The sequence below is a fragment of the Heloderma suspectum genome, chromosome 7 (assembly GCF_057233095.1).
Source record: "Heloderma suspectum isolate Gila_16-S chromosome 7, 16-S_ref, whole genome shotgun sequence".
Lineage (NCBI taxonomy): Eukaryota > Metazoa > Chordata > Lepidosauria > Squamata > Helodermatidae > Heloderma > Heloderma suspectum.
The window spans coordinates 35,742,475-35,756,939 of NC_139464.1; the positions used below are offsets into that span (position 1 = coordinate 35,742,475).

At 39.9% G+C, this 14,465-nt stretch overlaps 1 protein-coding gene across 3 annotated transcripts in view; it reads right to left on the reverse strand.

Annotated features, from left to right (window-relative positions):
* Positions 1 to 14,465, reverse strand: part of SLC41A2 (solute carrier family 41 member 2) — a 63,126-nt gene that overhangs the window by 13,927 nt on the left and 34,734 nt on the right. For all 3 annotated transcript variants that reach the window (XM_084809651.1, XM_084809653.1, XM_084809654.1), the window contains exons 7-10: positions 11,508 to 11,655; positions 10,594 to 10,673; positions 1,246 to 1,377; positions 221 to 369 (exon numbers count right to left, since the gene is read on the reverse strand). In XM_084809651.1, coding sequence (XP_084665777.1) covers positions 221 to 369; positions 1,246 to 1,377; positions 10,594 to 10,673; positions 11,508 to 11,655 — 509 coding nt within the window. The remainder of the gene's footprint in view (positions 1 to 220; positions 370 to 1,245; positions 1,378 to 10,593; positions 10,674 to 11,507; positions 11,656 to 14,465) is intronic.

The window sequence follows — 14,465 nt, forward strand, 5'->3', positions numbered from 1 at the left end:
AAGTAAGCTGGGCTGGGGATGGTTGAGAAAGAAATATCCCAAGAATCATTCAGACTAAAGATGCAAAAGTTGATGTCTACTTGAACAATTTATGGCACTCAAGAATAACTAATAATTAATGAAAAAGGACATTGGCTTGTTCTATCTCAAAATGTTAGAAAACAAAATGTATATGTAACGTTCTTTAGAAACTAATATTTCCAAATCTTTTTATCCTTACCTGTAGAAGGGCTGTGAACAAATATACCACTATGAAGATTGGAGTCAAGGATGTGTGGCCACTCTTCATTAAATGAATAGTGTACAAGAAAATTAAATGCCCAGGAATCACCAAGAGTAGAAGAACTTGGGCTGATTTATTATTTACTCCTGCAAATAAGAATAAATACTAACATGGTCAGCTTAACGCCTTTGTGTGGACAAGAAAGCAACACTGATGTATTCTTTGGTGACAATTAGGTTAAGTTATTCATTTGATTATTAGCCTGTCCCTCCTGTGGGCTCTGGAAAGTTAATAAAAACCTTAATGAATGTTAAATACCCAACCATTTTTTTAAAAGATCGATATGAGATAAGAAACAAACCGGCAAAATTCTTACGCCTCCATAGCTGATCTCCCTCTATCAAATATCAGCATCTTACTATGCATCAAACAAGCTAATGCTCAGGCTTTGCCAGTCTCCAAGACCAGAGCATTTCAGAGGTGATGATCAGACACCAATCATGCCTCTGTACATACTGTACATGTTAAGGTCTATCTTATCACACTGATAGTATTATTAACTAAACAGAACATGATGAAACAACTGCTTAGAGATACTTCTAAATATGTTCAGTGGTATATAAATCAAATCAAATCAATCAATGAATCAATCAATCGGGATGAAGTCCTGACAGCTGTTTGGTAGACTGTCAGAAGCAAGACTGAGCTGGGGAAGAGGGCACATGGGAGAATCATCCCTGTACACCCACTTCCCCAGCACAATCACTCTGCCCTGGTGCAGGAGGGGGAACTGGGGGCCTCTGCGGCAGGCCACACAGGTGGCTTCAGAGGGCCACATGTGCCCTGCAGGTTACCAATCCTTGGTACAGTGCCATATAGTTTGTGAAACCCAAAAGAGCTCAATTAAGTGTACATATCAATATGTTGAGTAATAATGTTTGCTTTAAGGATGAAAATATATTTGCTGAATACATAAAATGAAAATAGGAAGATAAAAATGACTGAGTGTACATTACACACACCTGTGCCACAGTATGTCCTGCATGGATAATAGCAGCCCTTGGCTTCTTCTGGTAATTCTCCAGGAACACTGTGTAAATGTAAATATGTAGAAATTCTGCTTGCTTGAATTGCCACTAGATTTCCACCAATACCTACATAATACCAGGGTTGGGGAGTGGGAAGGAAAAGGAAATTTCACGGTTTATTAATAATTAAGCCACAGAATAAAGTAACAAATGTAGAAGTATGTTTTCTGATATCGCTCACAGCAAGCTTACCTATTTTTATGACTGTCACACACAGGACAAAACACACACACACACACACACTGCGTTTTCTCACTCCATGATGGTTAACCTATGACTTCTTACTTCTGCTAATATATCTATTTAGTGACAACAGTGTGGTAGGGACTTAATGGAAAGAAGAAGGATGCAATATCAATTGAGCCAGCTTAAAATCTAATTCAATTTCTAAAACAGGCCCTACTCTAATAGTTGTCATAACAGCCAACATGGTGCAATGGATACGAGTGCTAGGCCTAGATGTGAAAACCCCAGTTTTAAATCAGCTGTCAAGTTTGCTCAGTAGTCTTAAGCATTTCTCTCTTTCTCTCTCTCTCTCTCTCTCACACACACACACACACACACTCACTCAATCTCTCTCTCACTCTCACACACACGCACACACACCTATCTTGTTGCAGGGGTTATAACAACACAGTAAAATCTTTGTAGAAATGTCACACACACACACACACACACACACTACCCTTACCAGCCATAAATGCAACTATTTACTATGTTTGGGGCATATTAACCACTTCCCCCTTCATTTCTCCTACAGTAACAAGGAAGAAATACATTTGCCTCCATTTTTACTTACTGATCAATGGCTCCCTCGACCCTTAGGAACAATTCATTCCAAAATATTATCGAACAGCAACTGCTACCATCCCACAACAATGTGTTACTATATTTCAGCATATCGTGTGCAAGAGAAAAGAAGCATGCTTGAAGGATAGTTTGTTTGTTTTTTTATGGTTTGGGACATCTAAAATCCCTTTCTGTAACTGCATCTATATTGTATTGCTCTTGCATGTGAGTCCTCTGACAATGATTGGCTGAGCAAGTGTGCGGTTCAGATCACTCAGTTCCTCAGCTTGGGAACAAAGCGGTTTGCAGTCCAGTTTCCGTTAGAGAGTGGGCCAGTTCAGACAACACGACAGCTCATCGTGGGTTAACTTACCCGCAAGGAACTGCAGCATGTGTTGGCTGCCATTATGAATATACAAGCCCCTGCCAGAGGTGCCATGGCTTGTCATGTCATGTCATGTCACTAAAACAGACGTGGGTTATGCAAGGCTTGTTTAACCCTCAAATAACCCCTGCTGCCCTGAGGGTTAATTAACCCATGGTGGGCTGTTGTGTCATCCAAACCAGGTCAATGTAAAGCTGTCTATTGTTGTTGTTGTTCAGTCGTTCAGTCGTGTCCGACTCTTCGTGACCCCATGGACCATAGCACGCCAGGCCTTCCTGTCCTCCGCTCTCTCCCGGAGCGTGCTCAAGTTCATATTCATTGCATCCGTGATGCTATCTAGCCATCTCATCCTCTGCCGTCCCCTTCTCCTTTTGCCTTCAGTCTTTCCCAGCATCAGGGTCTTTTCCACAGAGTTTTCTCTTCGCATTAGGTGGCCAAAATATTGGAGCTTCAGCTTCATTATCTGTCCTTCCAATGAGCACTCAGGGTTGATTTCCTTTAGGATGGACTGATTTGACCTCCTTGCAGTCCAGGGCACTCGTAAGAGTCTTCTCCAGCACCATAGTTCGAAAGCATCAATTCTTCGGCGCTCAGCCTTCCTTATAGTCCAGCTCTCACAGCCATACATTACTACTGGGAAAACCATAGCTTTGATTAGACGGACCTTTGTCGGCAAGGTGATGTCTCTGCTTCTTACTATGCTGTCTAGGTTGGCCATAGCTTTCCTCCCAAGGAGCAAGCGTCTTTTAATTTCATGGCTACAGTCACCGTCTGCGGTGATCTTGGAGCCCAAGAAAGTAAAATCTGTCACTGCTTCCATTTCTTCCCCTTCTATATGCCAGGAAGTGATGGGGCCAGATGCCATGATCTTCGTTTTTTTAATGTTGAGTTTCAAACCAGCTTTTGCACTCTCCTCTTTCACCCTCAACAAGAGGCTCTCTTCAGATCCTCTTCGCTTTCTGCCATTAGGGTGGTATCGTCTGCATATCGGAGGTTGTTGATAATTCTCCCAGCAATCTTAATTCCGACCTCTGATTCATCCAACCCGGCATTTCTCATGATGTACTCTGCATATAAGTTAAATAAGCAGGGTGACAATATGCAGCCTTGTCGTACTCCTTTCCCAATTTTGAACCACTCGGTTGTTCCATGTCTGGTTCTTACTGTTGCTTCTTGACCCTCGTACAGGTTTCTCAGGAGACAGGTAAGGTGGTCTGGTACTCCCATCACTTTCAGAATTTGCCACAGTTTGTTGTGATCCACACAATCAAAGGCTTTAGCGTAGTCAATGAAGCAGAAATAGACATTTCTCTGGAATTCTCTTGCTTTCTCCATGATCCAGCAAATGTTGGCGATTTGATCTCTAGTTCCTCTGCCTCTTCGAAACCCAGCTTGTACTTCCGGTAGTTCTCGGTTCGCATACTGCTGAAGCCTAGCTTGTAGGATTTTGAGCATCACCTTGCTGGCATGTGAAATGAGCGCAATTGTGAGGTAGTTTGAACACTCTTTGGCGTTGCCCTTCTTTGGAATTGGAATGTAAACTGACCTTTTCCAGTCTTGTGGCCACTGTTGAGTGTTCCAGATTTGTTGGCATATTGAATGCAGCACTTTAACAGCATCATCTTTTAGGATTTTAAATAGCTCGGCTGGAATACTGTCATCTCCGCTAGCTTTGTTGTTACTAATGCTTCCTAAGGCCCACTTGACTTCACTCTCGAGGATGTCCGGCTCAAGTTCAGTGACCGCACTATCATGGCTATCAGGGACATTCAGATCTTTCCTGTATAGTTCTTCTGTGTATTCTTGCCATCTCTTCTTAATCTCATCTGCTTCTGTTAGGTCCCTGCCTTCTTTGTCCTTTATCATGCCCGTCTTTGCACAAAACGTTCCCTTGAGATCTCCGATTTTCTTGAAGAGATCTCTAGTCTTTCCCATTCTGTTGTTTTCCTCGATTTCTTTGCATTGTTCATTTAAGAAGGCCTTCTTGTCTCTCCTTGCTATTCTCTGGAACTCTGCATTCAGTTGGGTATATCTTCCCCTTTCTCCCTTGCTTTTCGCTTCCCTTCTTTCGTGAGCTACTTGTAAAGCCTCATCAGACAGCCACTTTGCTTTCTTGCATTTCTTTTTCTTTGGGATGGATTTGGTTGCTGCCTCCTGAACAATGTTACGGACCTCCGTTCATAGTTCCTCAGGCACTCTGTCTATCAGGTCTAATCCCTGAAATCTATTCCTCACCTCCACTGTATATTCATCAGGGATATGATTTAGGTCATACCTGAACGGTTTAGTGGTTTTCCCGACGTTCTTCAATTTAAGACGAAATTTTGCAAGAAGCAGCTCATGATCTGAGCCACAGTCAGCTCCAGGTCTTGTTTTTACTGACTGTATGGAGCTTCTCCATCTTTGGCTGCAAAGGACATAATCAATCTGATTTCGATATTGACCATCTGGTGATGTCCATGTGTAGAGTCGCCTCTTGTGCTGTTGGAAAAGAGTGTTTGCTATGATCAGCATGTTCTCTTGGCAAAACTCTATTAGCTTTTGTCCTGCTTCATTTTGTACACCAAGGCCATGCTTGCCTGTTATCCCGGTGATTTCTTGACTTCCTACTTTAGCATTCCAATCCCCTATGATGAAGAAGACATCTTTTTTTGGTGTTAGTTCTAGAAGGTGTTGTAGGTCTTCATAGAACCGATCAACCTCAGCTTCTTCGGCCTCAGTGGTTGGGGCATAGACTTGAATTACTGTGATGTTGAATGGTTTGCCTTGGATTCGTACTGAGATCATTCTATCATTTTTAAGATTGTACCCCAGTACTGCTTTTCCCACCCTTTTGTTGACTAGGAGTGCTACTCCATTTCTTCTAAGGGATTCTTGCCCACAATAGTAGATATGATAGTCACCTGAATTAAATTTGCCCATGCCTGTCCATTTTAGTTCGCTGATTCCCAAGATGTCGATGTTCAATCTTGCCATCTCATGTTTGGCCACCTCCAGCTTACCTTGATTCATTGATCTGACATTCCAGGTTCCTAAACAATATTGTTCTTTACAGCATCGGATTTTCTTTTCACCACCAGACACATCCACAGCTGAGTGTCCTTTCAGCTTTGGCCCAGCCGCTTCACTCTTTCTGGCGCTACTTGGAAATACCTTCTGCTCTTCCCCAGTAGCATATTGGACACCTTCCGACCTGAGGGGCTCATCTTCCGGCGTCATCTCTTTTAGCCTTGTGATACGTTCCATGGGGTTTTCTTGGCAAGAATACTGGAGTGGGTTGCCATTTCCTTCTCCAGTGGACCACATTTTGTCAGAACTCTCTGCCATGACCTGTCCGTCTTGGGTGGCCCTGCACGGCATAGCTTATGGCTTCACTGAGTTACGCAAGCCCCTTCGCCACAACAAGGCAGTGATCCATGAAGGGGAAAGCTGTCTATTAGGCTAGGATAAATGCCTCACAGAGGGGATGACTAAAGACAGACATCCTGGGATGCATAAACAGGGAACTCGGCACAAAGAGGTTGAAGAAAGGATGCAGAGTAGGCAATGCATGGAGAAACAATGCAGGGAGGGTAAGGAAGAGGGAGGCTTGAGGAAAGGAAGAGACAAGGAAATGAGGAATGAAAGGGCTACCCAAATAGGGTGATCTGAAGATTACGAGTGATTACTTGTACCCACAGTGAATACAAGAAGGAGGGATCATATTCTGGATGGGGGGGGTGGAGAGAGAGAGAGGGGCTGATGAAATGCTAGAAAGGCTGGCCAATAAGGAAGTGAGGAAAAGTGGCAGAGGCCGAAAAGGGAGGGACCTGAGGAAACAGTGGGTGGTGGAGACACAAAGAAAGGAGGAGCCAAGGGGAAAGTAGGACTGGGACAATACACAGACCTACAGACAGGAGGGTCTGTGCACTGTTAGCATGAAGGAAGTGAGCAGGCAACAGAGGGAGCCAAGAGAACATAGACTCTAGACCCCGACAGGAGAATTCTGTAAATTGTGGCTTCTGCTTTGACCTAGCAACCTTTAGAGGGCAATGATGACTAAGAAGGGGCTGAAGGGGCTATACTTAATGTAGGCTTCTTGCAAAAACATAAATCCCTTAAATTTTAAGGCTTAAAACCAGTTGTAGGGACTCATGCATATCTTGAATGTTCTTGCATGGCATGAAAACACAGGGCAAAACTATAAATGATATGGTAGACATGATAAGTACCTCTGGATTTTTTTGTTTTTGCTGGCTTTATTGCAGCCATAGGGGGCTCTGAGCTTGATTGGAGCATTGGGGCAGGAGGAGAGGATGCTAAACCCTTTCTCCCAAGGCCATTTTTCCCAAAGAGGGAAACACACTCTGGCTTCTACCATCAGCCAAGGGACCTAGGCCCACTGAAAGACTGCATACCCTGCTTCCCAGGAATAACATCAAGCCAAGCTGGCCCATCTATCGACCAGAGAAGGAACAATTGCAGCAAGATCGCTTCCCCTCCCTGCCAGAAAAACCCCCCACTTGGCTTCAACTGACAGTTGCCCTGGAACTGCAGAAGGGGAACATCCATTGGCCTATGGAACAAGAGCCTTCATTCAAGCAAGAACACCCACAAGGGAAGATCAGCCTGGCCTGAAGTGCATTTAAATGCCAACATTATCTTGTTCTGGCCTTGAAAAACTGATCTCCCTCCTCTTCCTTTTCCCTCCATTCCCCTTCCCTTGTGTGTCTTTTCATTTAGTTTGTAAGCCTGCTTGCAAGGCCTGTCTCTCTTCTTTTTTTGTTATTGATGTGAACTACTTTGGGAGACAATAATTGTTTAAAAAGCGGAATAAAAATAGAGTAAATAAATCATAATAAACAAAATTGCCCCTGCCACCTGCATTTCTGCATTGATCCAGTGTCTTTTCCCCCCATGAAGAGAAAAGCAGCTGGAGGCAATTTTGACTGGAAAAATGGCAGGAGAGGAAAAGATTAAAAACCCCTTGTACTACTGTTCAAATTTGGACCCCCCGTGCAGCTACAGTAACCTGTTTTTTTTAAAAAAAAAATCTATCAGAAGACATCATGTTTGATCTTTTTTAGTAAACTAAAGCAAGAATTAGACATCAGATTTTGCCATTACAGATTTTTTATTTATTAACTAATTCTTTCAAATCTTGTTTACAGTTCTAAAAGGGGTTGTGACTTACATGGTTAAAAAAAAAATTCTATCATTTTGATCTTGAAGCATATGCCTTCAACAAGTAGAAATGTTTTTTACCTAATGGACAATTTGTTTCTTCTAACAGCTTGTCTGCTAATATGCTCATTGAATTACCTGGATTGTTGTACAAACTGATTACCTCTAGAAGAGTAGTAGAAAGCTATTAAAATGTACATGTTGTAGAGATTAGCTACTGAACGCAACAGGTTGTCAATATACTAAATTATTGGCACAAATCTTTAATGAGTGAATGACCTCTTTTAAATGCCTTCTGCAGTAAAACGTTTAGAGTCTAATTGTGTGTGTGTGTGTGTGTGTGTGTATGTGTGTGTGTGTGTGTAGGCCTGAAAGCTGTATACAGCCTTCAAAGCTAAAACACACACACATGAATCTTAATTCATAACATTATGACACAGGAAGCTGCCTTATACCAAGTCAGACTACTGGTCCATCTAGCTCAGTATTGGCTACACTGACTGGCAGCGGCTCTCCAGGGTTGCAGGCAGAGAACCTTCTCAGCCCTACATGGAGATGCTGGGGATTAAACCTAGGACTTTCTGCATGTGCTGTACTACTGAGCTTCGGCAGCTCCCCATTCTTTATTATTCATTTTATTCTTATTCAGGTTCTTATTCAGTATTTATTTATTCTTATCCAGTATTTCAATATATTATAAAGGCTAATTTTGCTAGTCTAGGCTGCAATCCTATACACATTTATCTCAGAGTAAGTTCTGTTAGTCAATGGGGCTTATGTCTGAGTAGAAATGTATAGGATTGTGCTGTTAATTTATTTACAGTCATCTAGGAAAAAGCATACATTTGCAATTTCAGTGTTTGGTTAGTAGAGCCAAAAATGTCAGTGTTTGGCTCTGTTTGGTTACATCATCTTAAGAATGGCTCGTCTTATCAGTAAGAATAAGTGGTCTTGTGCTCAAAATTCTGGCTGGTGCACTCCACCAATGACATTCTTAAAGGACCAGTAACCTAAAGTCTCCTAGAATGCATACACTTTCCTATCAAATGTGCTCTTCCTTTATATGCACACTTGAAAGGAGTCATAGGCTATGCACAGAAGCCTTGCTTAACCATTCTAGATAGAGCAACTGGCAGCAAATAGCATAATAGATCAGTTTAAGTATTCTGCCCAGTTCCGACATTTTAATGCAGATATATCTAAAGTGGGACATACCATGCACTCCAACAGTGTAGCCTTTTGTTTCTGAGTGAGGGAGAACCTATCACAATAAGTCTTTTAAGGCATTTGAAAAAGGCTACAGTATGAAAAGTCAGTGTTGTCAAATGTGTGATTTTAGCGTGAGAGACTTGAGATGGTTGGCATTTCTCTTAAAACCACAGTTCCTGGGCTGTGCATATAATCAAAAAGCACAACTTTTATTTAAAGTTGCTACACTTACCACTGAAAAGGGCAGCTTAGAAACATAAACCCTGAACACTCACATATAAGGGCAGCAATCTGTAAAGCGCCTCTAAGGCAGCAAGTTTAAATCCCGATTTTAAAAGTCTTTTGTGGGCCTTGAGAAAAAACACGGCATGTGGGTGAAACATGTGATCATGAAGCAATGAAAGGAGGAAATGTTGCCAAAAGGGGAGGACTGGAAGATGAGTTCAAGAGAAAAAGTTACTCCTAGGCTACCCCAAAGTGCTTTGTTTCGTGCCCATGGCAAGACTATGCAATAAAACTTGTGGAACCTGTTTAAAGAGGAACAACACAGAATGGAGCTACAAGAAGTGCAGAGCTACTGTCAAAAACAGTGGCCCCTTTGCTCAGCTCATCGTTCCCCTCCATAATGTAGCATTATGTCCCATGTCTTGACATCATTGTGCTCCCCAGCCAATTAATTAGAGTGGTATGGGAAAATACATTGCATAATAATGTCAGGACACAAGGTAAGTTGTACGACACATCAGGGAGAGGGGAAATTTGACATGGGGCTGCCCAGACTGCACACACAAACACCCACACAAATAAACTGGAAGAAAGTGGCTAGTCAAGAAATGGCAAAGCACAGGCTATTCCTGTGGAAAGGGGGCAGTGGAAATACACAGCTTTAGACTTTGAGGAGGGAGAGTTACAAGAAGAGGCATGGTTAAGATGTTGTATTTTATGATAGCAATCTTTTATCAAGGTGGAGGCCAGTGATGAAGACATGTCAGCCACTCAAAACATATTTCCAGTACTTTAATGTTCTGTGGCATTAATGCAACACACTACTTGTAAGCTTATAGAATTCATTCAGCAACAAGATTCTAGAAAAAGTCTGCATTTAAATAATTGGAAAGTTTCCTATATAGTAATACATATGCCTTTAAAATGTGTGTGTGTGTGTATGCAGAAAAAAATCAATACTATTTCATTCAGTCATCAACAGTATTTGCAGTGCTGTTCTAATACACTGCTGTGTTCTTTGATGCTATTACCTGTTATCTAATAAACTGTAGATGAAATGCATGTGGAAATTGGATATGACCTCATCCATATGGATGACTCAATGCACTGGAATATAATTGCTTAGGTTAACTGGTGGGATGTATTGATTATTGAAGTTACAAACTGAGACATTACAATAATATTGTAGGCCTTTTCTGCCTACACAAGTGTTTATATGGATATAAGTATATATTTCTAACAGAATATTTTAAAATCTATTTCTGGGGTCTAAACATATAAACCATTATAGCTTTAAAAGCATTTTTTCATTCTCATATCCTGAATGTATATTTAGCTTTTCCCTCTGTCGCAACACAAAACCAGGAACTGTTTTTACTCTAAAATTATAGTGTGACTTTACAGTAGTAGATACCCACCCACTTACGTCTCAATTTGGTCTAGAATATTCTTTTATCTAAGCAGCATGCATTGAGCCACAATAATTTTAAGAAATCCTGTGTCTGCCTTACCATTGATTACTGGAGTATAAACAACAATCCCAACCAAATTAGGATCAGATACAGTTGTGTCCAGAATAAGGCCACCAATACTGAAAAAGAGTTCAAGATTTCAAACAAGTCAGAAAGTATCCAAATTCTATGAACAATGTAGCCTTGTTTTAAAACAAAAAACAAAACCAGAACTCTTCTGGAAACTCTACATAACCCTAGCTTCTGCCTGAGGCTTGTCACGTTTTTACTGTATAAAATCCTTATTGTTCCTAGAAATGAACCTAACAAATAGGAAACGTTCTTAGCATTAGTATTTAACTGTGATATCTGAGAGAGCTGTAGGAAAGTTCAGTGTGAACATGCACATCCACATAATTATCATTTATTGTAAAATTCTCCCCAAGGCCCTAAAGTTCAGCAAAGTGTTGTCCACCTCCAATTCTAGCAGGGAGGTCAGTAGTTAAAACTATAAAAACCACAAACCAATGAGTGCCATCTGCCACTTATTCGTTCTAATTGTTATTGATGTTTTATTATGTTGTATTTATATTGGCATGATTAATTTTTGTGAACCATCCAGAGAGCTTCAGCTACGGTTAGTATAGAAATATAATAAATGAATGAAATTTTATTCATGCCTTTGTACACCACCCTGGATTCCATCAGGTTGAAGGGCAGTTTAGAACTATTTCAAATACATAAATATCAGCATCAGTATAAATAAATAAACATAGTTAACCTTGGTTAAAGCACTGCATGGTGAGAATTCACATTTCATTCTGCACTGAAATATGAATAGGAATGTGTATCCCTGTCCAGCCTCTTCCATTATTTGTCAGGCACAATGTCTATTTATGGCACAACTATAGCTGGATTGGATCCCTTTTTAAAAACACTTTTTTCTGTACTCAGCTGTGCTTCAAGCTACTTACCTGCTTATGACCATAGCAGTTATAACAGGCTCCCATCCTGAATGGAGGACAGTTCTTGTAGCTGGATGTTTAGCAGCAATTACAATCCACATAGGAGTCAGAGCCAAGAAAAAGGCACCAACTAAGGGAGATATATAATAATATTTCTCTACAATAAAAACAACATGTTTATTGTTATTTATTATTGCGAATGTCTAAAATAATTTGGAAATATTGGGCAGGGTCATTCTGCTAATGCAAATTACAGTGTGCTAGCCTAAGGGACCTCTAGTCCAATGCTAATAGTGTTAGCTTGCACAATGGGATTCCCCCCAAAACCTAGTTGTAGGGCTTTTTTCTGTCTAAACATGCATAGGATTGTGCCCTAACTCATTTTAAAGTATTAACACATCTGGTTTGTCAGTTGCAAACCTTTCTTGATTTATTCCTTACTGCTAAACAAATTTCTTGGGAACAATTCCCATTGTTGTTAATTAGGCCTCTTCTCCAAAAAAAGAAAGCTTAGGATGTCAGACTCAGGAATATTATTTTCTGCCTGAATAACCAGAGACTTAATATCTCTACAAACAAGCATTTTGTCCTTTTTTCACAATTGAAAACAGCATTGTCTCTACCTCTGGATCATGTTTGATAGCATAAAACAATGCTCAGCATAAAGCATTAATAAACATCTTCATTGTGGAATTGTTAACTTTCACAACCAATCTGAGATTATAAATTGTTTTTGTAAATTAATGTAGAATTAACAACCAAAATGAAAGCATGATATGAAAGTGAAATATTCTTCATGCAATTGCTCTTGCATCTGTAATACAGTTTTAGCAATGCTAAAATACAGATAGTTTTAGTAATAACAGGGATGATTCTCAAAATGTTTCATTACAAAGAAGGCCAAGATATTATTTTATGGGCAGCCCCTTAATTTGCATTCCATTCTCATCTATTCAGAGCGACAACTAAATAAATTATCCCAATCAGAAAGAGGCACTAGATAATTATTTCTGTATTTTTATAAGTCTTGAAAGCAATATATGCTTTATTCTTCATTTAATCTCCCCACCTTCCATCTGTTCTTTTTCTTTATAAAGAAGAGCCTGCACAACATAATTGCCCAGTTTTTTCCAGTCCATCAACATATGGCCTTTGAACCACAATCAGGCCTATTTGCATAAGTGTTTATTATACTATAACAATACTGATGTCCTAGTAAATTATTTTACTCAGCTGGTTCTGTTTGTAATTTAGCAAGATTCCTTTGTAGAATAAAATAACTGTAATGGGATACAATATAGAAAAAGGCTGCAGGCAAATCTATACGGACCCTAAGTGAATGTGATGACAAGAGAGCCTGCAGTGATGCCTATAGCAATCTCCTCTCCTTCCACAGAACATAGTGCACAGGCTGGGCATTGCAGCAAAATGGTCCTAAAAGCTCAAAGTGATTGTGGGAGGAGAGGAAGATGCCATAACCACAAAAAAGAGCAAGCAATTTTATTTTACATTCTTATAGTCATCCAGCCCGCAGAGAATGAATATCAAAAACTCAAAATCTGTAGTCTATGGGGTTCTGGAACTCTACAGATTTCCCCTCTGCTACCACCATTACTCACTATTTCTGTAGTGTGTCATGGAACATGGAGGTGAATATATTCTCTCATGGTGGCTCTGGAGCTAAGAAAGTTCCAAATACCTCATCAGGGATGTATAGTATATGCTCACATATTGAAGTACCAAAGTAGGTAAGTGTACACTATAATCTAAGGATATGGGGTGGGGTGGGGGACTGTAGAACTGTGTACCTCTTCATTCTTAAGGATCTCTCAAGTCACTGCTTTACAAAAACCCTGAGTCTTTTCACATGGCCCAGAACAATGTATATGATTTTTAGAAGTGTATTGTGATTCTAAAGTTCATACAATTTCCATAGTGTCTTGGGGAAAAGATTGTAATCTATACATATTACAAATGCATAAGATTCAAATGGTAAAGCAACTATCATTCTATACAGGCAGCTAATAAACTATTTATCACATCCTAAGAAACCATGATAAAGTATCTTAGGACAGTGATAGCTAAAGTGAAGTCACAGCAGGGAAAATATTGCAAATATTCTTTGCTAATGAATAAATTATCAATAAGCTTGAAGGGGAAAAAAACAGACAACATATTTACATAATCTTATTAATAGCTACAGGGAGAAGGACACCCCAAAGATTCATATTAGTGTTCTCATAACTCACACTAAATATATGTATCTGTCATAATGCAAAGGAAGAGATGTTACTTTACATTCATGGGAGATTGCTATTTTCAAATAGAATCAGCACAGGAATCTCTACTTCTACTAAAACCAATGACAAAATGAAAGGTATCAAATGTATCAGAGATGAGCACTTTTCAAGTTTCACTCTTTCTATTTTTGTATTCATACTTCAATCATAGACACATTTAACTTAGTAGTTACTCCCACTTATTTTAATATAAAATTTCTGCAGGCATTGAATATAAACTAGCTTCAAAAAGATATTCCAATTAAGGTATCCAAATTACAGCCCAATAGAGCCCTCTAGTGTTCCAAAGTGATCTTAACATGAATTATATGTTATTACAAAAACTACATTTTAACATTAACACAGAATGGGGTTAAACCAGTTAAACTGAACAGAACATTTTCAGAAAAATAATATATTCTTCAGCGCATCAAACTATTTAACCTATTAACATGCATTTGCTTTCCAGATGCTACCTATCATACATACTTGGCAAATATATGCTTAGAAGTAATTAGTTTAAGGCATCAGGACTCAAACAAAGAATTCTAGCTGCAGGACCCTCCCAGATACCTCCCATTTTGAGCCCTGTGGTAGCTTGCTTGAGGAGTGAACTACTGGGCTGCTTTCTGTACCACTGACTAGAAGATGGTGTGGTAGCTACCGTATATCCCAACACAGCATGATC